Source organism: Dermacentor andersoni, chromosome 2, assembly GCF_023375885.2.
Source record: "Dermacentor andersoni chromosome 2, qqDerAnde1_hic_scaffold, whole genome shotgun sequence".
Classification (NCBI taxonomy): Eukaryota; Metazoa; Arthropoda; class Arachnida; order Ixodida; family Ixodidae; genus Dermacentor; species Dermacentor andersoni.
In genome coordinates, this window is record NC_092815.1 from 15,042,065 (window position 1) to 15,069,667 (window position 27,603).

At 43.7% G+C, this 27,603-nt stretch overlaps 1 protein-coding gene across 2 annotated transcripts in view; it reads right to left on the minus strand.

Moving 5' to 3' along the window:
• Nucleotides 1–2,610: 2,610 nt before the first annotated feature.
• MED14 (mediator complex subunit 14) overlaps nucleotides 2,611–27,603 on the minus strand; it is a 162,200-nt gene continuing 137,207 nt past the window's right edge. For both annotated transcript variants that reach the window (XM_072286352.1, XM_072286351.1), the window contains 7 exons: nucleotides 25,063–25,286; nucleotides 19,047–19,297; nucleotides 17,127–17,309; nucleotides 15,231–15,338; nucleotides 7,102–7,224; nucleotides 2,986–3,172; nucleotides 2,611–2,806 (listed from right to left, as the gene is read on the minus strand). In XM_072286352.1, coding sequence (XP_072142453.1) covers nucleotides 2,745–2,806; nucleotides 2,986–3,172; nucleotides 7,102–7,224; nucleotides 15,231–15,338; nucleotides 17,127–17,309; nucleotides 19,047–19,297; nucleotides 25,063–25,286 — 1,138 coding nt within the window. In that variant the 3' untranslated portion in view covers nucleotides 2,611–2,744. The remainder of the gene's footprint in view (nucleotides 2,807–2,985; nucleotides 3,173–7,101; nucleotides 7,225–15,230; nucleotides 15,339–17,126; nucleotides 17,310–19,046; nucleotides 19,298–25,062; nucleotides 25,287–27,603) is intronic.

Below are 27,603 nucleotides of genomic sequence, written 5' to 3' on the forward strand. Positions count from 1 at the left end.
TTTCATGTTCTATTCTTTTTTTGAGAAAGGCTTCATTTACGAATATATTGTATTAGAGAGAGAGATGTCAACCTTGTAGAGAGAGAGACGTCAACCAAATAGTATGACAAAGCAGAAGCACACCAAGATGTAGAGGTAACATTGCAATTCAGTGTGTGTGAACATCAAATGTTTACGCATGAAGCAAATATGAATAATAAGAAGTCAGGGTGAATTGTATCAAATAGCTTTTGAATATATTCAAACACAAATATTGTCAACCTGAAGCACAACTGGAACGTTGTTATTTCTGTGCTCACAGCACCAGTGACAAAAGTACTTCTTTTAGTTCGAACATGTATGCTGATTTTCACTTATTTTGCTGCCACTATACTTATTTTGCCACCATGCTATTCTGAACCAAATGCATAGGTGAACGAGATTACTCAGATTATTCCTCTATGAGACTGACAAACACCTTTCATGGCAGTCTTTTCCAAATAACCACTAAACATTGCATTTGGATGTGTTATTGTTGCTTGCCATTTTAGTAGTTTGTAAGATCATGCATGACTAGTCAGTTAATACCCAACAATGCAATAGCAAACATACAGTCTACCAATTCTTTAACAGTACCGCACGAGCGGCAACTGGCCGGCCGTTCAGCACCTTCTTACAGCACGAAGCGACGAGATCAGCAAGAGTAGTGCATGCACACCAAGTTCACTGGAACCGCAAGTTTCGTCTGCTAGGCTCTTTCCACCAGCATGACACAGCCCCTGGCATGATTAACTCGGTGCAAGCTCCCCGGTCTATCGGAGATAACGGCTTCCAGTGAACTTGGTGCGCATGCGCTACTCTTGCTGATCTCGTCGCTTCACGCTGTTAGAAGGCGCTGACCGGCCGGCCAGTCGGCACTCACACGGTACTGTTAAAGAATCGGTAGACTGTACCTCGAAAGGAATTTCTATGCATGTACAGGCTGATTACCACTGTTAATTTCCCTTCTAGCAAGTGTGAATTCATGTGCACTCATCAGTAAATAATCTTGCCACACTTCATCCCGCGTGAATGTGCATGTGCGTGCACTTGTATGACACACTAATAGTTGAGAACTTATATAATTTTTGTGGCATGGAACCCATTTTTACATGCCAGATGAGTGTGCATGTACGTGGGACCAATGCTGGATGCTAAACATCTGTGCTGTGTGTAGCTGGCCTTAGAATGATCACTGTTTACTACCAAGGCACATTTGTACCTACTCTTTGTGTCTGTACGAAACATAAAAGACTTTCCCACAAGAAAAAAGATCTCCCTGTGTCCTGTCTTTTGCACAGTCAGCACATAATGAACAGCTATCAACTAGCTCAGCTTTCCAGTCTTCCAATAACAGCTCCTTCTTCTTTTCTTTATTTAAATTCCAACTCACAAGAAAACACGTCACAGCACGCCATTTTAAATGTAGGTTCTCCTGAATTCTTAGGTTTTCAGTGAGACATGCCTGAAAAACCTTAACATACTTCATTTACCACTTTTTTAGAACTGCAAAGAACCTGCTTGTTCCATCTTTTACAGAATATTGTTTGCTTCAGAATTACTTGGTTGGAGGACTGCTCAGAAAGCTCAACAAACTTAAATCTGTTCAACGTAAAATGTGGTTCCTTTTCATTCATTATCTTTTGTTCATGCTGAACGTCACAGATATACCAGCTGACAAAGTATTAGTAGCATTACAGATTCCTTCAATGCCCAGAGCTTCTTTTGCTTTAAACCACACCAAAATGCCAAGTCATGCCAGCAGGAAGCTCTTCTAAACAGTACAATTTCAGAAAAATACATGCTACGTGTATTTGTGTACGAAAATATTCAAGTGTTGAAAATTTCACCTGTTCGCAGCCCCATAAGTTATGCCAAGGCAAAAAAAAAAAAAACTGTGCCTGAGGCAGAACTGTTTTCTATGCATTGCTTTTCTAAGCTTAGTGTATGTGTCATGCAGCTAGCACTCACAATATGCATTAATTTATTTCATAATACCCCTAAAGGCTCCCGAAGGGGTATTACATAGGGGGAACCGATACATGAAAAAATGCGAGCTTTGCGTGTTACGGAAAAACAACTGAAGTACACAAAAGATAACAATTTTTACAAAACACAAAAGTTATACAAAAGTACGATGTCTAGCAAAATGCACAAGTAAAACAATATACGAAATACATTAGCCAAATGAAACTCGGATAGAAAATACAAAACTGTCTGAGAAAACAGTAATTAATAACTGACATAATTAAGAACATGGCTGTTCCAATAACCTGTGTTATTCTCTCTATGTACTACCGTAAGCTTAGACTAATTTGACCACCACAGGGTGTCAAGAAACTGATTCAAACTATTTCCTGTTGAACTGATAAAACTTGACCATATCACTGAGTGAGGAAGTTAATTACTGCATTAACATTCTACAAATACATTTCCTGCTATGTACTGTATCTACAAAAACTCCATACGAGTTGTTTATGTAATATATATTGTATATGGCAGCATGGCTACCACAACAGCTGATACTCGCAGGTCACAAGCATTCCTACGGTGCCATAAACGAGGAGAGTGAAAGAACATCCACACAGCAAGTTGTTATGTTAAAAGTGTGAACTCAGAACATGAAATTTATTGTGATGTTACAATTCCCCTTCCCCCAACTTGCGTGTGTGCATACCACTTGCATTTCCTTTCTTCATGCGACTGAGCCCTGCAGGATGAATGCATTACTGCGGTGGAATGGTGAGACTGGTAAGAATTTCTCGTATTGATGGATAGATGCAACATTCTGGAAAGATAAAAGGAAAACAAGGATATTAAAACACCACATCAGGCATCATCAGGTAGTGGTCACAACAAGTTTAGTCAAGAAAAGCTCCGGTACTAAGTACACACTGCCAAAAGTCATTTGGCTACAGTTTTACAGTCGCAAGCAATTTCTTCCCATAAGGTTTGAGGCACACTGACCGTTGGGTGGGGCAAACTCGGCAAAGCGGCGCAGCATGGCGTTGATGAGTGTAACAGGTGCATTGGGCTGTGCCCCAGGGGTCTCGAGCCGCTTGTCGGCCACTTGCATCACGTTGGCGCTCAAGTCGTACACCACGGGTACTGCTATGTGCGATGGCTCGCCCGGCACCAGCCGGCTCAGCTGCAACTGCAAAACAAAGGGTCCCTCATGTTGTTTATTCTTTTAAAATTAAATGTATGTAATGAGATATTGGGGCCTCAGAGGCATTGGCTACTCCTCTGCTTTGACGTGTGGCAAAACTTCCTGAGAATAAAAAGTTGTAGCAATACAAAAAGCACTTAAGAACAAATTCCCATGAGTTTTTCAGAAGTTGTGATTGTTCCCTGCATTAAAAGTTGTTGCAATGAAATAGCAAATTCTAATTTCACTAGGGTCCCTAGGATTTTGCTCCAATTTCCCTATCACAGCTACTTTAGCTTAAGGCCTGCAGACGTCACCAAACATTGCACACATCACAGAACACAAGTGTCCTAATTGTGCATGCAGCACATGCTGATGTGCTCAGCGCATTTTCACACACAAAAAATGCTTTACACACAGTCGAACCATGCAATGACAACAGCCAGAGAAAACAGAATTCTTGCCGCAAATAAATGTTTTCGTATCCCAGGCAAACGCCCATAGGATTCAATGCATATCACATTTCTCAACAACGAAATGTCCCTAAACTGAAATCAAGCATCAACAAAATTTGCCAGAACCAGAGTAACATCAACAGAGTGGAAAGAGTGCGCAAATGCATTTTCTCTCCCATGATTCCTAATGCCACAAGCACGTCATGGTGGCCACCTTGTTTTTTGATTGCCTGTTCCAAATGGCACGGCGGGCACAGCTATTCGCAGCGAGATCGAGCTACATGTGGCAGCACCGTTACTGCGTTAATGCAGACAGTCATCAGCGGCACACATTGAAATGTACACAACGATGCTTTGCTGCGAGCAGTTTGGCCAAATTTTATGGTAATTAAACACACTGACTGCAGTGAGCTGATTACATATTGCCCTTCCATGCCACAATTTTTACAAGAAATGCGGCGAAAGCTTCTTTTACTTGAAAGAAGTGCAAACTGTCATTCAACGGGTGACCGGCACTCGGCCAAACAATGTGCGTTTCGGCACTTCCTTGGGGCTTTTTATGCATGTTTCGCTGGCATCCTGCCTGCTGTAATCATATTGTTGTACAACCTAATTATTACTGAATTCTCTGTGAATCTTGCATCTCTTATAAAGTCAACATCCCTGTACAATGAAGTTAAAGTAGCAAAGTATTGTGCATCTTACATCACCAATTTTAGACATACACCTCCGTTTCTCCATGTTTCTTTAATTAGCTGCGAAAAGCAAAGAGTTAAACAGTTCAATTAAACACGCAAGGCCACTGAGAGTGCCAGCACATTAGCAGGATTGCCAGCTCACTTCACAGGAGGATACTTTTATCGTGGTAACAATAGAAAGTTTAGTTTAGGGAACGCAAGCAGCTTGCGTACGCGAGAACTAGGGGCGACGGTACTGTGCCTGCGCAGACCGCTACGTCTACTTCCGTCCTTGGGTTGTTGGTGCAGCCGAAAACATCGCTGCCCCTAAGCGGCTACGTTACCCCCATGACTCTGGTGGTGTATGAGAACTTACTAGTAGCTAACGGGTAGATAACCTTATAAATCTTTCGCCAAGTGTCGACAGACGTCGTTTTTATATATGTTAGAGAGGTTTAGCATGTCCGGTATTCGGGTAAACGAAGTTGGACGGGGCGTTGGGGCGGGGGAGTAAACGGGAGCGGCCTGCATGGTGCAGCCACCTGGTGGCGCAAAGCTCAAACGAACAAAAACAGCTAATATTGATGTAACCAACTCTATTCTACTTCACTGCTGGTGTAAATTTTCGGCACTGGCGTAATCGTGTTGCTGCCAGAAATTTACACCCGCAGCAAAGTAAAATACACTTGGTTACTGCAATATTTGCTGTTTTTGGCTGTTTGAGCTTTGCGCTACCAGGTGGCTGCACCATGCAGGCCGCTCTCGTTTACTCCCCCGCCCCAACGCCCCGTCCAGACTCCGTTTACCCGAATACCGGACATGCTAAACCTCTCTATTAACTGCTTTTAATAAGAACATTATTATGTGCTTTACTTCCTATGCTTGATTTCATATTTTAACAAATGATAAGACAGCAAAGATCAGATGTTGATAGCGTTGCGAGCGCATGCGACCTCGCTGCGGCTTGCGTTTGGGGCCGCTAACATATAACGTGTTTCTGCTTGTGTACGCAAACGCAAACGCACCCAAGCGCTAGGGGCCCCAACGCCTTGCATCCCCTAAACCAAAACTCTCTAATAAAAATGCATAATTTAGGCACAAAGCTGCCTTTGCATGGTTAAGCGCAAAGTTCTAATTATTTCAGAGGTTAAAACCATTAGGTAGTTTCATTGCAGCTAATAATGGCCGCTGTCTTCTGTCTAGCTAACAACTTCTCATTGAAGAGCGAAAGAAAATTATACCAACCGCCTTTCAACTCAGTGTTAGGACATCCTGCGTCTAGAGATTGCTGTCACACGTGATACTCACTAATACCCTACTTTTGCTTAACTTTTGTAGCAGCCACTCGAAACACGAAGGCCCACGATTTCTGTGCGAGGCAAAATAAACTCACCTTCATGGCATCAGAACCATATATTAAAGGACATCTAGGGATTCCATGTAACCACTAAGCAAGAGTTATGCAATTATTGCAATTATCATGATGCTGTTATTGTAAAATAAAGTGTATAACGCGATAATGAGTGCTTGCTAACAATTCTCTTGTTTACTGCTGAGTGATATTCACACCACCTCATTCATATCGCATGGTATCACAGAGATTGTGGAGTGATCAACACATCCCGACAAGTCGCTAAAGCATGGCATTCAAGAATCGTTGCAAGTACTTGATTTCTCTAAAACAAGGAAAACAGCTTTCTGTGGTTTACTCGAAACCCAAAGCCACAATAAAATTGGTAGAACTGTGGCAAACAGAGGGTGCGATGGTCTCTCATCATGTGCTCAACATGGGCAGTCACTGATCTCACTACAGCGTAAAGACAACAGCCCGAAGCTAAGTGATTCTGTAAATTGTCAAAAAATGCAGACCAGCAGTTGTGCTAAACCCCTGAAAAAATAATCTTAAAAGATATGCACACAATATGCGTGCACATGTGAACACGTGGTCGTAGCAGACGTAAGGTGCAATCCACACTATCCGTGGTTCAGGAAGTACCCACCAGGCAGCGACTCTGCTCGATCTTGTGGCCAATAGGCTTGGTCGCATAGGCGTTGACCTCTACTGACATGTGACGACTGTTCTTTTGCATACCATGTGCAGTACACGTATGCAGTACATTTTGTGTACATACAGTACATGAAAGATAGTGTGCTTGGCACTGTGCCAAGAATGCTGTCACTCATAGGCACTAGTGCATCTTGCACTAGTCACATGAAATTGGAGGTATCCCTGAAACTGACGACCTGACAATAAGGCACACCTTTCTGGCCATTTGTGGAATAAAAGCACTTATTTCAAACTTCTGATTATTCTGACTTTTTGACGGTTCCCGTCAAGTTCGAATTATCGGTCAGCAACTGTGGTAAGTGAGAAAAATAAGGGGAACCAAGTGGCTCAATTCTTGGTAGTGACAACCACATGAAGCCAACAGACAAAGAAGCCAAGGAAAACACAGGCGTAAATAAAGTGCTCATTCTCAATTGAAATGTAGACGTTATAAGAAAACGGGATATGAAAGTGGATAAAAAGACAGCTTGCTGCAGTCGGGAGCTGAGCCTACACTTTCCCCACTGTGTGTGTGCAATGCTCTATCGCTAAGCTACCACCATGGCAATCCTCCTTTCTTGCATACTTGTGTAGTATACCCTTTAGTTATAGTCCTGGAACTGCTGGGCCTGTTGGCTTCACGTGGGTTGTAATTCCAACGTAGTAGTTTAGTACATGCTTTCCAGATGAAGAAGTGAAGAAGAGGATACAAAAGTTCAAAAGCAGGACAAAAACAAAAAGACAAGAAATACTAACGAAGAACAGCATCTTGTTCTTTATCATGACGATTGAGCTCATGCCAGAGGGCGCAATAGGTGGCGCGGCAGGCGGAATGGTCAGGCACAGCTGCATGCTCCACTTCATGTTCCGGTCTGGGGCCTGTGAGAAAAGAAGATGGCCGGTTTTCCACAAAAAACCTGCACATTCCTTAGGGAAACATATCACACATTGGTGCCAACCTCTGGAGCCAATTTTCCTCTAGTAAGGCTACAAAGTTCTCCTAGATTCTTGCAAGCAACATAGGGTTGCTGAGTTGGCAGCTGCTTATCGCAAAGATAAATACATACTTATGAAAAATTAAATTAAGTTTTAAGTATAAGCTCGTTTTTTAAAGTATATTAATTGTGCAGTCGTCATTTTAAGACAGATCAACAGTAAAGCTGACATAACATTGGCTGACTTGTCTATAGACAGAGCTGACATAACAATCTGTCTTATTATGCAAACAATGTCAATACAACCGACAAGTGGAAGTAGGTACTTCGGCAGGCTCCCGTGCCAACAACCCAATTGTCATCGAATGGATTATCAAGTACGTTCTTTATTTCGGGAAATCCTCGGCGCATGCACAAACACGCAGTCTGCGTTCCGTCCCGCTCCACCGCATGCGGCTTGCTCCGCCGATTACTTCAATCGCTCAGTTCGTTGTTGCACGCTCCCCGCATGCCGACCACGTGCACACGCCTTCCAAGTTCTCCCTGCCCGCCACACACCGTTGCCTACTGTCCCGTGCCTGCTACTCTACACAGTTGCCTACCGTCTCATTCGTGCGACTCTGCGCCACCTGGCGTCGGCCCGATACTCTCACAGGATCTTCAAGGGATCAGTCACATATAAACATTTTGCCAGAAGCAAGAACTAGTGATCAGTTCATTGCAAAGACACAGGGAGATGAAGAGCTGATGTTTGCAAATGTGGTGTCATGGTCACTTTGAATAAATGTTCATCCTGAATTTTTGGGGTGTGACAGCAGTTCTATTTTTGCTTTCCTTTGTCAGTTTTTGTATATGTGACAAATGCAGTATGGTTCAACATTGAAAAAAATATATAAGGACATATGGACAAAATATATACATACTACACAAATGATCACACAACGGAGGCATTGTCATAAACAAGAACCTAAAATAAATTTTGTTTTCCTTTATTAAACAAAGCATTACGCCTCCATTGTGCTTCCTTTCTTCCAATAACAACTAGCCCATTGATATCCTGCCTTCTAATATATAGTTAAACCTCAATATAACGAAGTATGTTTGTATTCGATATCAATACAACAAAATTTTGCTTCCACCACTAGGAATGCTGAGACAATAAATGGAAACTTCCGCGGATGCAAATGATCAAATGATTGAATTACAAGCGGCTGCTTGCAAACACACCTCTCCAATCACGCAAAGCGTGACAAGAGTGACTGTCGAAGTGTAGCTGTATCATGTTCCACAAAAAGTCCAAATGCGATAAGGTCCTATTGCGCCGTGCATACCTTGTGCTATAGGTGTGAGTGAAAGTGTGCGAGGGCAAGACAAGAAATATGGTGGCATCAGGGGTGCCACTTTCCCATGCTTCGTGTGCGTAGTTCGTCTACGGCCTCGTTCCCGGCGACGCCCACATGAAATGGTATCCACTGGACTCGAAGGTTGAGACCCTGATGCTGCAGTGCGTGGAGCCTGTAAGCGACACGCTGTGCTAGCAGTAGGGCGAGCTGCTCCAAAAGCAGTTGACGAACTGCCTGCCTCAGTGGATATTCTCTTGCACCCTTCGGGCTGCAATTCTTCACAGAGGTGGCTTTTCCACGCACTCTGGCCTTCACCGAAGGCGTCAGCCTCACTGATCGCCTCTGACCGCACCTTTCCCCATGCCTGTCGCATTTTGGCTGCTGCTGCTGCTGCTGCGCGCTCTCTTTCACTACTCCTTTTCCTCCCTCTCCCCCTTGTGCGGTTAAGGTGTCCACTGCTGAGGGACAGTTACTGCACTGCACTTTATCCAACTTTACCCTTTTTCTATTAAGAATCTTCTTGCATTCTCGTGCGAGCAAAGGGAAAGAGGGGGAGGGGAGCGAGCTCACGGTAACGCAATCAAGCGCACGCGAGGGGCGGGGGGAGAGGGGGTAAGGTGGCGCGCGTCGTGATTTCTAGGGCACGTCTTGGCCGTGGCTGCACATGGCTGAGTGACCCGGCTAAGTGATTGAGTGACCCTGCTTTACAGATAATCTGCCGTGTGTGTAAGAAGTGGGCGTGCCGAGAGGGCATGGAATCACGTAAGCTGTCTTCCCGCATTTTGAGCGTTGGAGGTTGTGTAATCTCGAGTTTCGGTGACCCGTTGGAGCGAGAGGCAGACAAAGCATTCGCTCCCCGCTGCCGGCACTTTTCATGATAGTGTCGTCCCACTGTGGGCGACAGTATCAGCCGCGGAGATGGAGAGCACGCAAAAGCATGGCTGGCTTCACTTAATTCAAACCGGCCGATGTGAATATGGTAATCCCTCATTATAATGAAATCACTTTACTCGAAATTTCTTCCGGTCCTGACCCAAACGCTTGCATATTAAGCTGCATTACTCGAAGCACACGAAGAGCTTGACCCGCTTAGAACGAAGTGGCGAGTGGAAACATCAGCGTCACCGAGCGGCAGTGACCTTTTTGCACATGCAGTGTCAAATTAATACCGCCGACAAATAAGTCTCACGCAGGCACAGAACAGGCCACAAAAGTACCAAACCCATGACTGATGACTGCCTAGTAACGGGTACCAAGCAAGTGCCGAGTGCTCCCAGCTGTTTACTGCGGAGAGAACGGAAGCTGTCAAATTCCATGGTGCAGCGCACCCAAACTGTTATTCTCGGTCCCAATCGCATCGCTGGTGTCCCCCGTAATAGAATCCACACGAAAAGAAAGTTTTCCTGATGCTTTGCGATGCCAAAAAATTGCGCTCTGTTGGGTGCCAAAAAGTGGCCAAAAGACCGCGGGCAGACTTGCACTGTAGCATTCCATGGAGTGCGCTCGATGAGCAAAATTTTATCGTTCTAAAGAGCACTTCTGGCACTGAAATGCACTAAAAAGCACAAAAGAAGTGTTCCTCCAATTTAAGTGCCATGTTCGACGCAAGGAGCTACGTTAACAAATCGGGAAGATCACTTTGGGGAAGCCAGTTTAGAAATCTGCTCGCTGCTCGCCATAATTGGCCTGCATTGCAATAAAACATCACCCCTAGTTTCGTTGCACTTTTGACGGTGCAAATCTACCGATAACTTGCCGAAAACCCGAAAAATCTGAGCGTCGCCAGCTACGAGTCAGGCTGTCAACATGGCGGGTCAACGCAAGCTGGTGTTCCACCGGCGATTTTCTTGAGCTAGTCATGCTCGATTTGCGCCATCCAAATTTATGCAAATAGTCTAAATATATTGTAGGGTCACTGAATTTTGTTCCTAGACATTTGTGAATGGCGCGGACGTGACAGTGCGTGAACACCGAGACATGACTTGTAGAATTAGCACGGTGTAGTCGACAACGGTGAGCCGAAAACCTGTCGTTTTGCAAACTTCACAGCTGCACGCCTCAGGAAAAAATTTGATTGGAAATGTGTGGGGTGCATTCATTATGTGAGTAAATACGGTGTATATGGAGATGCCAGCGACAGTCACAATTCTGCAATTAGTAACCGAGGCTGCAAAGTCTGGCAAAGAGATGTGAAAAATTTACCTAGCATTACACCAATTTCTTCTATCCTCCTACACAGTGCTGAAAGTCTCTAGACCTTAGGAAACTTTCCTAAGGCTCACAGTGCATTCATTATGATATGCTACATTAAAAGCTAAAGAAACTTCTGGTACATACAGTCGAACCTTGATATATCAAACAGCGCTGTGATCACGAAATAGTTCGATATAGCCAGAATTCGATATACAAATTAATGTAAAAAACGCATTAAAAACTTCTGCAAATCAGTCAATGAACCAAGGACGTGATCGGGGACCATTGTTCGGAGCACACGTTCGGCTGCGCCACGCGCAATTGGCCTGACCGCACCGACTTCGTCAGCCGGGAGCTTGCGGTCAATTGCGCCACACATAATTAGCATAAGCCACGCCAACTTTGTCGGCTGCGCAACGTCGGCGCGGTCTAAGCCAATCGCATGCGGCGCAACCGAACGCGCGCTCCAAACAAAGATCCCCGATCGCGCTCCAATCGTAGCGCAGTAAATACTCACTTGAAACTTCACAGAAAGTATTCATTTATTTGCCTGAAAGTACTGTAGCAGTGTAGCCTGCTTCTTATTGGCAGCCGCGTGCTTAAACACGAAGTCCTCAACATAGTCTAAATGATCCACAAGCGATAAGCCGGTGCCCTCTATTGCACCGCAGTAGTGGCGTAGAAGTGCCAAAGCAGCTACAGCCTCAGTTGAAGTCGGCAGCAGGGTAATGTCAGCGCTTGCGGGATCAGCCTCAGCAGCGTCTTCGTTTGGCCGTTACTTTTACTGCGATCTCCATGTCTGTCAATCGAAGCATTTGGAATACTGTCAATAACCAAGTGGTGTCTGCAAATTAAGGTGTCTATGATATCTACAAATAACCCATGGCCCTCAGTCCCCAGCAGCTGCGGAGCACCTGACCAAGGCGGCGGTAAGACCTGTAACGCAGCAGAAGGTGCTAAGAATCTCTAGGTCTGGACAGGCCGCCAATGGAAAATGACCCTGTCAACCTTTAACAGCCGAACTCTGTTGAGTGAGGCTAGCTTAGCAGGACTCTTTGAGGAACTATCAGACATTGTTTGGGATACTATCGGCCTTAGTGAGATTAGAACTGGGGAGGCTTATACATTGCTAAATAACGGCCGTGTCCTCTGCTATAGAGGTCTCCCTGATAAGAAGCAATACGGGATAGGATTCCTAATCCATAAGGACATAGTAGGCGACATTGATGAATTCTACAGCATTAATGAGAGGGTAGCACTAGTCGTAACCAAAATTAATAAGAGGTATAGATTAAAGATAAAACAAGCCTATGCTCCTACATCTGGTCATGACGATGAGGAAGTAGATCAGCTTTATGAAGATGTTGAGTCAGCGATGAGAAAAGTGCAAACTCGGTATACAGTAGTAATGGGTGACTTCAATGCAAATGTGGGGAAAAAGCAGGTGGGTGAACAGACAATTGGCAACTACGGCACCGATGCTAGAAACGCTAGAGGAGAGATGCTAGTAGAATTCGCAGAAAGGAATAAGCTGAGAATAATGAACACTTTTTTTCAGGAAACGTAGCAACAGAAAGTGTACCTGGAAAAGCCTTAATGGTGAAACGAGAAATGAAATTGATTTCATACTTTCTGCCGATCCCAGCATAGTGCAGGATGTAAAAGTGATAGGTAGGGTAAAGTGCAGGGATCATAGGTTAGTGAGGGCTAGGATTCACCTCAATTTGAACAGAGAAAGAGTAAAATTGGTCAAGAAGAAACAGGTCAACTTAGAGGCAGTAAGGGTAAAAGCAGACAAATTTAGGCTGGTACTTGCAAACAAATATGCAGCCTTAGAACAGAGAGATGATGATGATGATGAAATAGAGGTAATGAATGAAACTGTATCAAGGCTGGCTTCAGAGGCAGCAATTGAAGTGGGAGGCAAGGCACCAAGGCAACCAGTAGGCAAGCTCTCCCTAGTAACAAAGGACCTCATAAAGAAACGACAAAGTATGAAAGTGTCCAACTCAAAAGATGAGATAGAATTCGCGAAACTATCAAAACTGATCAACAAGGCGGAAATAAGTGATATTCGAAATTATAACGTGAGAAAGACTGAAGAAGGCCGTAAAAAATGGACGCAGCCTGGAATCAGTGAGAATGAAACTTGGCATAAAACAAACCAAGATGTATGCACTGAAAGATAAGCAGGGTAATATCATCAGCAATCTCGAAGGTATAATAAAAGCAGCAGAAGAATTCTACACTGACCTGTACCCAGAGGACTCGGGAGTACTCCATTCGAAATAATAATGAACAGGATACAGAAACTCCTCCTATAACTAGAGATGAGGTCAGAAGGGCCTTGAAAAACATGAAATGGGGAAAAGTGGCAGGAGAAGATGGAGTAGCAGTCGATTTAATCAAAGATGGAGGAAACATAATGCTAGAAAAGCTGGCGGCTCTCTATACAAAGTGTCTATCGACTGCATGGGTCCCAGAAAACTGGAAGAATGCAAACATTATACTAATCCACAAAAAGGGTGATGTTAAAGAACTGAAAAATTATAGGCCAATTAGCTTACTCCCAGTATTCTATAAAATATTTACTAAAATAATCTCCGATAGAATAACGGCAACACTGGACTTTAGTCAGCCAAGGGAACAGGCTGGCTTCAGGAAGGGATACTCTACAATGGATCACATCAATGTCATTAATCAGGTTATTGAGAAATCTGCAGAATACAATAAGCCTCTCTATATGGCTTTCATAGATAACGAAAAAGCATTTGATTCAGTAGAGATACCAGCAGTCATAGAGGCATTGCGTAATCAAGGAGTACAGACCACTTACGTAAATACCTTGAAAAATATCTACGGAGGTTCTACAGCTACCTTAATTCTACACAAGAAAAGCAGGAAGATACCTATAAAGAAAGGGTGCAGACAGCTAGGGAGACACAATCTCTCCAATGCTATTCACTGCATGCTTGGAAGAAGTATTCAAGCTATTAAACTGGGAAGGCTCAGGAGTAAGGCTCGACGGCGAATATCTCAGCAACCTTCAGTTTGCGGATGACATTGTTTTATTCAGCAACAATGCAGACGAGTTACAACAAATGATTGAGGACCTTAACAAAGAGAGTGTAAGAGTAGGGTTGAAGATTAATATGCAGAAGACAAAGATAATGATGAATAGCCGGGCAAAGGAACAAGAGTTCAGGATCGCCAGTCAGCCTCTAGAGTCTGTGAGGGAGTACATTTACCTAAGTCAATTACTCACAGGGGACCCTGATCATGAGAAAGAAATTTACAGAAGAATAAAAACGAGTTGGAGCGCATTTGGCAGACATTGTCAGATCCTGACTGGAAGCTTACCCTTATCATTGAAAAGGAAGCTGTACAATCAGTGAATTTTACCGCTGCTGACATATGGGGCAGAGACTTGGAAACTGACAAAGAAGTTTGTGAACAAGTTGAGGACCGCGCAAAGAGTGATGGAACGAAGAATGCTAGACATAACTTTAAGAGACAGAAAGAGTGCAGTTTGGATCAGTGAGCAAACTGGTATGGACTATATTCTAATTGACATTAAGAGAAAGAAATGGCGCTGGGCAGGTCATGTAAAGTGCAGATTAGATAACCATTGGACCATTAGGGTGACAGAATGGGTACCAAGAGAGGGGAAGTGCAGTAGAGGAAGGCAGAAGACTAAGTGGAGCGACAAAAAAAATTTGGAAATTTGCAGGTGCTAGTTGGAATCGGTTGGTGCAGGACAGGGCTAATTGGAGATCGCAGGGAGAGGCCTTCGTCCTGCAGTGGACATAAAATAGGCTGATGATGACGATAAGTGAGCCCAGTGAGCACGTGCTGTCGCGCGCCGTTGCGGATGCAAACCGCCGGTTCTTACGAGGTGCGGCAGGCGCAGAGCACGGCATCGAGGAGGAGTCGGTGCGGCAAACGCAATGCGTCGTTAACATTGTCGAACTTGATCAAACTAGCCATGACTGGCGCGTGCGTGCGGCGCTACATTCAAATGGCGCCCTCAGCACGATCGATGTGTGCAGCTATAGTGCGCAGCAGTCGGGAACGCCTATCGCGCCACTGCTATCTTCGAGGGTGTTGCGGAAAGCTCACTGCCTGTCAGCGGAGTGCACGTGGTCTTGGGTGGCGGAGTTCGATATATTCATTTTACGTCCGACCCTGTTCGAAATAAAAAATTTAAAATGTATGTGATTTTTTAGGTGATATAAAAAGTGTTCGATATATGCAATGATTCTATATATCCGTGTTTGATATATCGAGGTTTAACTGCAATACCAAGGCACAGTTACATGTACCAGCTATATCTAATGCATGACATATTCCATGCACCAATGCACTTGTAAACCAACTATGGTAAGTGAATGCAGCATTCTCCACAGGCACTTACCAGCTCCAACCTCATCAGCTGAACAAAGTCCTTGAGAATGTTGATGGGAGCATTAAGCAGCCTTGTGAATGACATGAAGGCATTGGGCTTGTACGGGAAGCTTGCAACCTGCAATAGAAACAATGAAAAGCATTCATCTTTAGCCTTTTCGAATGTGAAAAAATTGACACCTACATATTAGACATACACTTACAATAAAATATTAAAAAACAACACACATAATTTTTAATCCATTGCAGAGAATGCAAATGATGCAACATTCCTGTACAGGACACTTATGTAAATATCTTGGAAAATATCGACAGAGATTCCACAGCAACCTTAATTCTCCACAAGAAAAGTAAGAAGATACCTGTAAAGATGCACGGCGGCATCCTTCCTATGCGCCCTCTGTGAGCACTAATCAAGCGAGAAACAGGAGGCCACCCTTTGAGCGATTAGTAACACTGTTGATAGCCATCAGTTTTGCAAGCGCACGAAGCCGAAACTGCCTAAGGAACAAAACCCAAATGGCCGCCCGCCCACCCGCCAGTCTGCGCACCAATGCGTGAGTGGTAGTATGTAGATGTGCCGGAGCAAACTAGCTCTAAAACAAACCATGCAACAAAAACCGAGAGAGGGAGGTGCGAGAAAGAAATTCCCTGTATTCCCACATAGTGGCAGCATATGTCAGAAAAGAAAAAATTTGGAAATTCGCGCCGTAAATATACGGCATCGACCAGTTTGGACTTGTTCGCGGCGCCGTATATTTACGTCATTGACCCTGAAAGGGTTAACAAAGTTGTTCACAATGAAATGCTGCCGCTGCCAATGTACGTCCTTGTACTTTTCTTCTATTTGTCACTCAAGCTGCACTCAAGCAGCACTTATGTGTGCTTGGCAGCACACACAACATGATTCGTGCCATGCTCCACCCACCATTCGGCCAAGCTAGTGTATTGGCATGACCTCCAGATCGTGTAACACGACACTTTGGTGCACCACCCAATGTCGGAGGCCAGCGCACTGGTATCACTTTCCATCATCAAGTGGTGCTGCTGTTTTATCAGTGAAGATATTTTTGTGCACTCGCTTCTGCCACAGGCACTGCTTAGTCATTATGCAAAAATAAATTCAGTCAATGGCTATCGTGTTTAAAAGTGAATACACTGTAGCGCACTAGTGACAATATTAAGAAGAATGAAAAATCTAATCATTATAACCAATCATCGCTATATCTAAACTGTCATTAAAAAAAAATTTTTTTAACCACCACGAACATACCTCTGTGGCTCTGAAACCAAATTTGCCACGCACACTAAAAATAGATGTAGAAAGTAGGCAGTGAAAAATTAAATGTTCATTTGTACCTCTAAACAGCGTGACAGATATTAGGTGCGCTGAAATAGTAAGAAATCTGCACTTGCTTTCGCAGGAATTTCCATGGCAATCTCCTCAGGCAGAGACTGCCAACACAGTGACGCTATTGGCGACTGTGTACAGAGACGACGTCACTCTAGCGCAAATCCAAGCAAGTCTGATCACCTACAAGCGTAGTATGAGGCAGGGCATTATTAGAGATATTTTCTGGGCTGTCCTAAGTCTAATAAATTTTATTTTTCTGGCTGAACAATTTTTTTTTTTACTATATTTCGGTCGCAGCAAGGTCCAGAAAATGGTCGGCAACTGTATATCATTATATGTGGTATTGTTGTAAGTGGACTGCACTGTAGGTATACACACAAATATTGCAAGAACTTTGGGCACTTGATGGAAGCAGGTGATCCATCAAATGACACTGCAAGTGCTCTACTGTAAGTACCGCCAATTTGCCTCACATGTTGATAACAGTGCTGCCAGATACTAGGAGCAGGTTTATATAGTACCACACTCAGAAAGTGTTCTAGACAGGCTTACCTTGGTGTCAAAGTATCGCTCCAGCAACTGGAGCTCTTCAGGTGCCCACTGGTCAGTGGGCCCCGACTGGGAAAGCTTGAGGTGAAGCGACTGCAGCGTGGCGGGGTTCAAGCTCACACGGCACTGCAGTGTCTCTGCCCGGAACTGGATCACACCAGGCTCTGCTGGAGCCAGCATTGTCATCTGCAACAAGTGTCCCGTACACTCACTTAGCTCTCACTTCACCGAAGCGACAGTGTTCCCTTCACCTCCTCACTAAATGGGCCAATTGTCACCAATGTCAAAACTATGACTCTGTCCTTGGCTGAGATAATGTAAAACTATTCCACTCTGTTCTCACTTCAAATCTACCATTAGCCTTCTCTGATTGGTCAAGCTGTCACGGGCTGTGCCCGTATGGGCGGGGTGTCCGAGACATTTCGACCAATCGGATAATTTGTAATAAAAACAGAATGGAATGGCTTTATGTTATTCTGGCCCTTGTCACGAACCTCTCCTTACAAATGAGTAGCAATGAACTGTGCACAAATATCATGAAATTAAAGTATTCACTTAGATGCAGCTGCTGACAGCTGCCTATATAAGACAGTTCAGAGTTATATAAAATTTTGTGTAAAAAACATGCAAATGTCGGACCCAACATGTTTTAATGAGTGAGTTGAGGGAGGCTGCTCTTTACAATAAAGCAGATTTAACACGACTTCAAGTTTCTTTAACACTTTCCTGCCCGCGGGAAAATAGGCAGTTTTTGAGTAGTCTAGCAGACAATTCTTCTACTGCTACAGCAAATGCTTGATTTAGAATGTACGGTATCAATCTGTAGAAGAAGCAATGTGCTTCCTAATGGCATTATTTTCAAGCGAACATTTATTAACAATTCTCTGAAGAAATTATTTCATTTAAAAAAATTGTTACAAAAACGAGAAAGCTCCATAAAAACATTCATGCTGCTTTGCACTATAATAACATAATAAAATTTCTAAATATGCATTTTGAACAAAAAAGGCTATATACAACATTATTGCAAATATAAGCTTTCCGCCTGAAGAAGTTCTTTATATACAAAGGAAAATGTTAGCCCTAGTGGCCATCGTGCTTGTGCAGCGGCTCTTATGAACGGCCGCACGGCACTGCGGAGTGCAATAATTGTGCAATGCTGAGGTTCACTCCCAGGCACCTTCTTGCACAAAGCTACACTCTTTGCGCCGCCACTGGCAAGTGGTCCTGCTCAGACGACACTGACACCTTACAGATAAGAACTGTGACCTTTAGAACACACCGGATATCTTTAGATCTGAATGCGGCAGCAACGAAACGGTTCGGAGTAGAAAATGAAACCTGCCGGTGGATATCTGTTGACATTCCAAGGCTATTTGATGTACTTCTGCTGTCCATGCTGAAGTCAAAATCAAAATCATCTTCCGAGTCCGTGCTGCTACCACCATAAAAAAATTCTGACGCTGAATCATTGGAATCCATAGAACTACGCCGTTTTTGAAGGGCATCTGTGCGTGACGTTGACGCCATGTCAAAAGCTATGAGCGCTTGTCATGCCTGACTAAAAGGCACTTGAAAAATCCACCTACAGTGGTAAAAAAAGAACGCAAAAGCTAAACTAGAAAAAAAGTTGCTCTTTCATGCGCTAGATGATGCTAGCTGTCCGAAAGTGCCCCAAGCACAACAAAATATGAAGCTGAAACCATTGCAACGGGCTATCGATGGGCATAGGCACGGACAGGAAAGTGTTAAGCACAGTTTTACTATGCTTTGAACAAGATATGAATACGAAATCAAAGCTGGCAATTCGCACCAGAGATTTGCCAACACATTTGTGAAAAACTGACTGAGCCACGCAAATATTAACGCCAGTGCTATTATGGTAACAATGCTCACATTATCGTGTCTCTGAGCAGTGCTTACATTATCATCTCCCTGAACCACACGATGGAGGCTCTTGCGCATGAAAACACAGCCAAGGAAGCGCTCAAGCGGTGAACAGTGCGGGGCCAGGGCGCCACCTCCCATGAGTGCCCCAGCTCCCATGGGTCCACCATGGCCGGCCCCACTCTGGCAGGCCAAGTCGAGCGCCTTGTGTGAAAGCAGGGTTGGTATGGCAGCAGCCCATGAGCGCTGCGGAAGCACTCGGGCCGCACCTCCAGGCATTCCCAAACCTGTCAAGAACAAGCAAAAGAAAATTTATGTTCTGGGGTTTAACATGCCAAAACCACATCCTGTTTACAAGGCATGCCGTAACAGGGAACGCCACATTGATTTTGATCACCTGGAGTTTTTTAACATGCACCTATCTCTAACGATAGCTTCATTCAACTGGTTCCTACTGTGCTCACATTCAGTTTGCAGCAATGTCGAGCCCTCTCGAGATCGGAGCCAGAGAAAGCCTATCCCTGCCGAATGTGGTGGCTTCTCTGAGCAATCGGAGTAGCTATGTGATCGAATTCCTGTCGAACCTCAATCGCGCTTACAGGCTGAAAGTAGAAGCACCTCCAAGAGCGGAACTCTGAATGAACCAGGCAAATGTGTTTCAAGCACTCAAGTTCGACCAGCCAAATGTAAACCCCATTGAATGCCGCAGATGGAATTGAATCTGCGGCCTCAAGCTCAGCTGCGCAACGCCAGAGCAACTAAGCTATTGCATTGTGTGTCGAGAACAAGTGAACGGCGATCATGCATTTACTATCTCTCTATTCCCTATTGTGCACAACCGTACATCCCAACATCAAAATTAGAAGCAAAAGGAATGTTTAACACAGACTGCATGCATCATAAGCCAGATCTGATTAAATCTGAGCCCCAAGTTTGATTAATATGTGTGAATTGTACAGTGAAGCGTTGAAAGACTACATTTGGATGTGTGCTGCTAGTGACAGCATGCCATCATATTGCAGCAAGGTTGTCTTCCACTGTTTAAGGTAGTGTTAATGTTCTGCACTAGGATTACTTAAGTAACTTAGTATTTTCCAAGTACAACCGACTCAAAATAGTTTATTTTGTTCCAGCACCATAAGTATTCCGTGATTTCAGGGGTAAAGTTCATATTTGTAGAAGCAACAAAACTCACTGAAGTAGAAATTCCTACACTGCTAAGGCACTGGATATGTTTAAAGACGAACCTTTACCTTGGCATCTCCTATATAAATCCTATATGAGAACAGAGAAATAGTTGTTCTCAGCAGCCAATGCATCGATCTTGATGAGTTTTGTAGCGTCTAAAAAAAAAAAGTTAAAATCTATTGACTGTAAGAAGCAGATTATTATTTAAGCAGTAACTTTTTAGAAATATTGAATTGCAAAACTGAAAAATGATTTGAGTGCCAAGTTTCAACACTGAAACTGAGTATAATATGTAATGGTATCAATATTCTGTAAACTGCACCTACTAAGACCTCTCAAGTGGACAACATTGATGTATTACCATATTTATTCACATAATAAATGAACTTTTCTTCTTGAAGAATTTGCGCAAAATTGGGGGGTGCGTTCGATGTGCTTGTTAAAATTTAGAATTATTTTCTTCCCACAGCCACCTTTATGATCCGTTGTCCGATAAGGCGTCCAACACGCCAGAACAGACGCTGAATCGTGTCTCCTACTTTTGTCAGACGCCAGGTGCCTCATCCAGTGTTATGGCACTTCAGAATGCCTCGGATCCGGCTGCCGGGCAACTCGGTAGGTCGGACGCCTCATTGGACGGCAAACCATATTGCGTGTCGCCTACTTCACAGCAGCAAGTTCAGGGTGCGATCATTATGCGGGAAAAAGAAGAAACGCACTTTTTCATTGGAAGAGTGGGGACCCACTGTGGTTGCTTAGTGGCTATGGTGTTGGGCTGCCAAACACGAGGTCGCGGGACCGTATCTCGGCCACAGCGGCCGCATTTCGATGGGGGCAAAATGCGAAAACACCCGTGTACTTAGATTTAGCTGCTCGTTAAAGAACCCCAGGTGATCGAAATTTCCGGAGTCTCCTACAACGGCGTGCCTCATAATCAGAAAGTGGTTTTGGCAGGTAAAAATCTATAATTTTTTTTAAAAGTGGGGGGTGCGTTCATCATGTGAGTGCATTCGTTATGCAAGTAAATACGGTACATACGAACTTGAAATATACCACTCTAATTAGTAAACAGAACATTTTCAGAACACTTGCAAGCATTGTAACAATTTCACGTAAGCTGCAAATTCATAAATCAAACTAGTCCACTTTATATGATTTAACACATGCAGTTACAGAACTGTTTTTGATGCAGAGCTATATATTTGTAAGCTTCATTTTTCAATTATTATTTTAAACCAATAGTTTTTGGGAATTTTCGTAACGAACTACAGCCCCTAAATCAGCATTCTGCTTCTTAGTGCTACTAGAATAAACCTTCTCTCTCAAATGCAACAAATCTTATTCAAGTCGGTCCAGCAGTTGTCTTATAAAAGCATTTCTCCGTTTTACAGCTACAGTGAATACTGCGAACACCACATTAACGAACTTTTCAGAATAATGAACTTTTCAGAAATACCCAGCTGACTTATGGTTTCAATGTAAAAATATTTCGGTACTACGAACCTCAGAACACTGAACTTTTCAGAATAATGATTGTTATTCAGTTTTCATGTCATGTTGACAATGCCTCAGTACGACGAACTAATATTCCGAAATTAGTTCTTAGATTCTTAGATTTCCATGTATATTTCACAGCAGCCAAAACAGCAGACTACACCGGGGGGCAGACTAACCTGTGACGACAAGACGCAGAAAGCGAACGCCGTAGCGTAGGGGTTCGGACAACCTGAGATGGTGCTCAATAAAAAAATGCACAGGACAGATAATTTAATTTTTTTTATTTTTTTTTCATCTATTCCCGAGGCGACAATGCATCGGGCTTCGCGAGCACATGCTCCACTCAGGCAAGTGCCGCCTAAGATTGGAGGCGCATCTCTTCTGTCTTTCACGCTTCATACTCGCAGGGATGCCACACAGTCCCACTTTGCACTTTCCGGACAGTGTCATTAACACGTGCTTGCACTTTGGAATAGTTAGGGTGTCCACCTCGAGTGAGACAGCTGCGTTGTATTCAGGTGTCCAAGGCAAGGAATGTGAAAACAAACAAACAAGAAACATTGCGATTTGGAAGTGACATGGAGCTTCCTTTTTGTCAGTTTTCTTAGCGTCAGTGTCTGCATTGCACACGTCACTCTTACTATACGGTGCTTCGGTGGTGCGTTATAGCAAAATCTATCGAAAATAGCAACAGTGCGGGCCGAGAGCCTACAACGACATCCTCATGGATAGCTCAAACGGTGCCAACTTATGAACTGATGGGTTGATGGGTGGACTGGTTATAATTTTGGGGCTTTCACTATACTGACCTTTCAGAATAACAAACGATTTTCGCCGGTCCCGCATGAATGGTTATATTGAGATTTGACTGTATTACCTGAACAGGGAGATTGGAGTTCACCCCGAGCTAAAGCTTTTTCATAAGAAGCATAAGATGCAAGAATTTTTGTTTAAAATAAAGTTCCAACAAACAAAATTAAACGGCACCTGAAGGGGATATACTTGCTTGAAACCAACAACAAAGAAAAATTTTTACAAAGACAGCTGGCATGGTTTAGCAGCTGCTAGCAATGTAATGAGGTACCAGTGTCATCAACTCTGGCACATCTGCCTTTTTTTTTTTTTTGGTTCCAAAAACAGAAGTAATTACATGACAAATATACAGACGAGGGTCCCAAAGTGAAAGAACTGTAGTGGGACCCTCGGTTAATAACAACATTGATGGTGATATCAATAGTCAGCAAATTAGCGTATTCTAAACAACAACTACAGATCAAATACATCATTAGACATGTCATTTACAATCAAACACGAAAAACCACGTTATAAAAGAAAGTCGGAAAAAAGCATGGGCGAAATACAAAAAATGACATGTGAGATAAAAGTCAAAGGTACACCGCCAGATCGTAGTTATCACAGGAAATGATGCTTAAGGTGATTTTTAAAAATTGCAAGAGAAGTACAGGATTTTATGGTTGATGGTAATTCATTCCAAAGAGAAATTGCAGCGAAGGAAGATGTTTTTTTGCCGTGATTGGTATGAACCATGGGTAATAAGAAATTGTTGTTAGCCGCAAATCTGGTCATATTTTTATTCTGCAAAAGGTCAGTTGTAATGAACGGAAACGTAAGGTTATTATGAAGCAACTTGTGGAGTAAGACGAGTATGTTAAACTGGAACAAATTATTAATAGGGAAGATATTATACGCGCAAAGTAACAAAGAGGCATTGGATTGCATGGAGCTAGAAGTGATAATGCGTATTGACTGATTTTGGATATGTTGAATTGATGATAAATGACAAGCGTACGTGTTGCCCCATGAAACAATGCCGTAATTAATGTGACTATGAATGAACGCATAATACAACGCTAGCAGAGCCATCAATTACTGGCACTGCTGATACTTGTTAATTCATCAAAGGAGTACAGACAGAGAGATTTTGTCTGGTTTTTATTGCTTTATTGGATAGTCGTTGAAACAGTAACTATGCTATGGTGCCTTAATTCCCCAAGAGCACAACAAATAATTAATTATGTTACCTCTTAATGCGACCATTTCAAAGCATGCGTCTAGAGTAATGTGGTTTCAGACATGAAACAAAAAAAGATACTCATCACATCATCGAAACCTGTTGCAGCAGTCTGTGGTACCAGATACCATGATGCGCACACTCGCTATGGCTGTGCTGCGGAAAGCCAAGTCCATTCAGCGCTCGATGGGACAAGAGGGAAGAGCATTTCTCCATGCACTTTAAAAGCACACAAGTGGAAAAGCCGATTTGACAGCTTTTGGCAATATGGTCATTGTACGCCCTTCAATCACAACACTGGGTTGAATGGCGGGCTCCAAGTTGTTTGTGAAACCACCTAACAGCCCCCTCTGTTTTTGGTGATGTGTCCTCTTTTTTTTTTTTTTTTTTCATCTCCAAAGTCGTACAGTGCCTGACACATGTTTTGAATGGTTAGTTTAAAAAGTGCTGTAATTAAATATTTGTGGTGCTCTCGAGATACTGAGGCTTTAAACCGGAATATGAAACACTACACATACAATGCTAGACAGGTATAATGGTCTTTTAAAACCTTCTCAGCATTTAGTCAAAAAAGAAAGAAAGGATAACATATCAGTGGATAAAATTGTTCAGTGGAACTTGGCCAAACTAGAGCAACAATGGCATTGTCAAGACAGTGCTGCATGATGGTGTAGCAATCTTTTTGCAGATTTGGCTGCTCTCCAGAGAAAATCGTGCCCCAGAGGTTTTTAGGTTGAATAATGTTTTAGTGCTTCATATGAAACAACATTCGAAAATGAGAAGCTGGCTTCGGCAAGTCAATGCCACCATCTGTGATGCCACAAGGAGCGGTTTCAGGGATCTCTATGTGATACTGCTACTAGTAGCAGTACTTTATTTGCACATATATTTCCACTTTTCCATACCTCTCCCCTTGGTAAAAGTGGGCTAGTACTTTGCTCAGTAAGAAGAACAAACGAATCTAGCCTCACTCGATGCACTCATTTGATGTTCTTTTCGCATCCTATATGGAAGGAAACACCAGTCAATGCCAATAACATTTCTCATTTTTGCACCGAAATCAGGTAAGTGTTAGTAGACAGATTCTTCATTATAGGAGCTATGTTGCAGGCAGCAGAAAAGGCCGTTCAAATTTATATGTCTGAAGGAAGCAACATTTGAACACACATAAAATGCTCCCTTCTGTATTAGTTCATGTTGTGCCATGTTATAGTTGGTGCAGAGGAAAATCGCTGCACATGAAACCGTAATGTGCATCCACTTCCTAAATGTACACATAACAAAGACCATATCTTAGGTCTAATGCTCAAGTCAAGCAGTCAATATTTGGCTCACCTTGAGGTGGCAAAGGTGGCTTGTGGTCAAGAGGTGCACCTGTCTGGGGGCTGTGCATGGGAGCACCGCCAACTGACGGGGGCGCATGTGGTGATGGTGCCAGGCGTGGGGATGGCCGCGGTACAGAAGGGCTGCCAGGCCACGTACCAGGAATGGGTGACGACAGTGACATGCTTCCTGTGGAGCCCCCCGGTGTGGGAAAAGGAGACCCACCCTCTGGGTGGCTACCTGCACCCCAGCAGAACATCTGTGGTCTTGAAATCATCCTCTTAGCTACAAGCAAGCATTGTAACAACACGATTGCTTTTCTCAACAGTAAAAATAACTCCAATGTGTCAGAAAATTCCTGCATTTAGTGCCATAACCTCAAACTGAACTGATCAAGGTGAGATACTCATGTGCTTTAATGCATGCTCTATTTCACCACTACCATTACATGTCCCTCAATCATTCAGACCCGTACGCCATTGCTGTGTGATGCTGTCACAAGGCATTGATCCTCTCAGTGCATGCAGGTGCTGATGTCCTTATGGTGCAACTGGCTGAACACCTGTCGCAGAATCAAAAGGACACAGGTTCAGCTCTGGCAGAACTGCCTTTACAAATTAGGTTACTGTATTTACTCTATTCTAATGCGCCCTCAATTGTAACGTGCACCTGTTTTCCGCAACCAAAAAAAAAGGAAAAGGAACAACGCTATCAATTGTAACGTGCGTGACCTAAAAAAAGAAAAGTCCTTTACAGTACCGCGCACCTCATTCTTTCATACAGAAATATTACTTTCTCTCATTTGGAAAATACAAAGATTTAATCCCAATGCACTAAAGTTGCCATAAATAAACAAAGTCGCAGTTTCACCCGAAAGGCGAAGCACCAATTACGATACCAAATTAGTAGACAGCTATACGAAAAAGTAAGGATAGTAGTTTTATCGGCCGTATAAACTTTTAAACATTCGCTTACTAGCTAAATTAACAAGCATGGTGTCACGTGCACACAAGTAAACATCAATACATCTCACTCAATGACCGGGAAAACTCTTTTATCAAAACGCTGGAGCGAGGAAGTGGGGTAGCAGGAGCGAGGCAATCGACCTTTGTGCGGCCTTTCTCTTCAACGCGAACTAAACGATGAGAACACAGCGTGGTGCACCTAGATGCGTAGACTCTTGTCTCCGTCGCAGATTGCTTTCAAGATAGGGGCCGCGGAGCCGCGCCGCATGTAGCAGTCGCCGGTGTAGAACGCCTCTCCTGTATGCGCCACTCCCGTACGCAAGTTTTGGGAACTCCGAACGCCCGCGATGCAGCCCGATTTCCTTCCGTCTCCGCACACATTATCGCTTTCCTTTCAATTGCGGCATCGTCATAAACTCGGCATGTCTTTGCAGTTGGCACTTCCATGCTGATAGAGCAAATGCAGAAAACGGGAAGCCGGACGGTGCACTAACATAAGCCAAAGGAAGCATTGCCTAAGAACATGTACTGCGGAACGTGGAGGAAGCTACGACAGCCAGGCTCGAAGTATGTACGAGGCGGCCATTTTGAAATGCCGATGGTGATATGGTAACGCAGATTTAAGGTCGTACCCGATTCTAACACGCACGCAATTTTTGGGCCCGTTTCATCGGAAAAAAAGTGTGCGTTAGATTCGAGTAAATAGGGTATTTGTTTACTGTTCACTTACTGAACATGTGCCAATAAAAACTTACCATGTGCTGTACGCACCAGGCTACATTGCGAGATACTGGGACTGCTACAAATGCACATACTTTCAGAAGATAGTTTGGCTGGCCAATCTGCTCACACAAACGGCTGATTATTTGTAAAACTCAATAAAACTCAACACATCAGAACTTTGCACTGCAAATGAATTCAGAATGGAACATTTTCTTAAATTTCATGGCAACATGTGCTTTGATGGAAAACACACAACAGTCAAAACAGCAAAACAAGTCAGCTTCATTACTCATCCTCCTGAAGTTGATGCCTGACGAAGTCCATGAATGCACATGAAAGTGACAGTACACTGCATTTACCCGCATAATTTGCATCCTCGCATAATTTGCGCACCCCTAATATTTCGCCAGCTTTACAAGAAAAAAAAATTTACTCGCATATTTTGCGCTCCCCATTCTGCCCGAGCCAGCTCACCGGCGTGCGCACATGGAGAGACTTTGGACGGCCGCGCCCTTCGCTGCGCAATCATACACAAGACGGGCTGCGAGTGCGAAGTCCCTTATTTTTTTTTTCAGGACTTCGTTCTTTTCTCCGTAAGCCCCTGAACTACGGTCCCTAGAATATTATATTCTAGGGACTGTACCCAAACACGCGACGCGGACCTGTTCACGGGTTGTCAGAACAGCTCGAGCGTTTGCCTCCCTCTACCTCCCCTTCTCTCCCGCCATGAGAATGCATGCACATGACACGGCTCGGACTATTTTCTGCACCGGATGTGTGCGAGGGCCAGTCGCACCAACTTTTCCCCTCGTTGCCCCTCATTCTCTGCGTACGCGCTGCAGTGCATCTTTGGTTGATTTCGGAA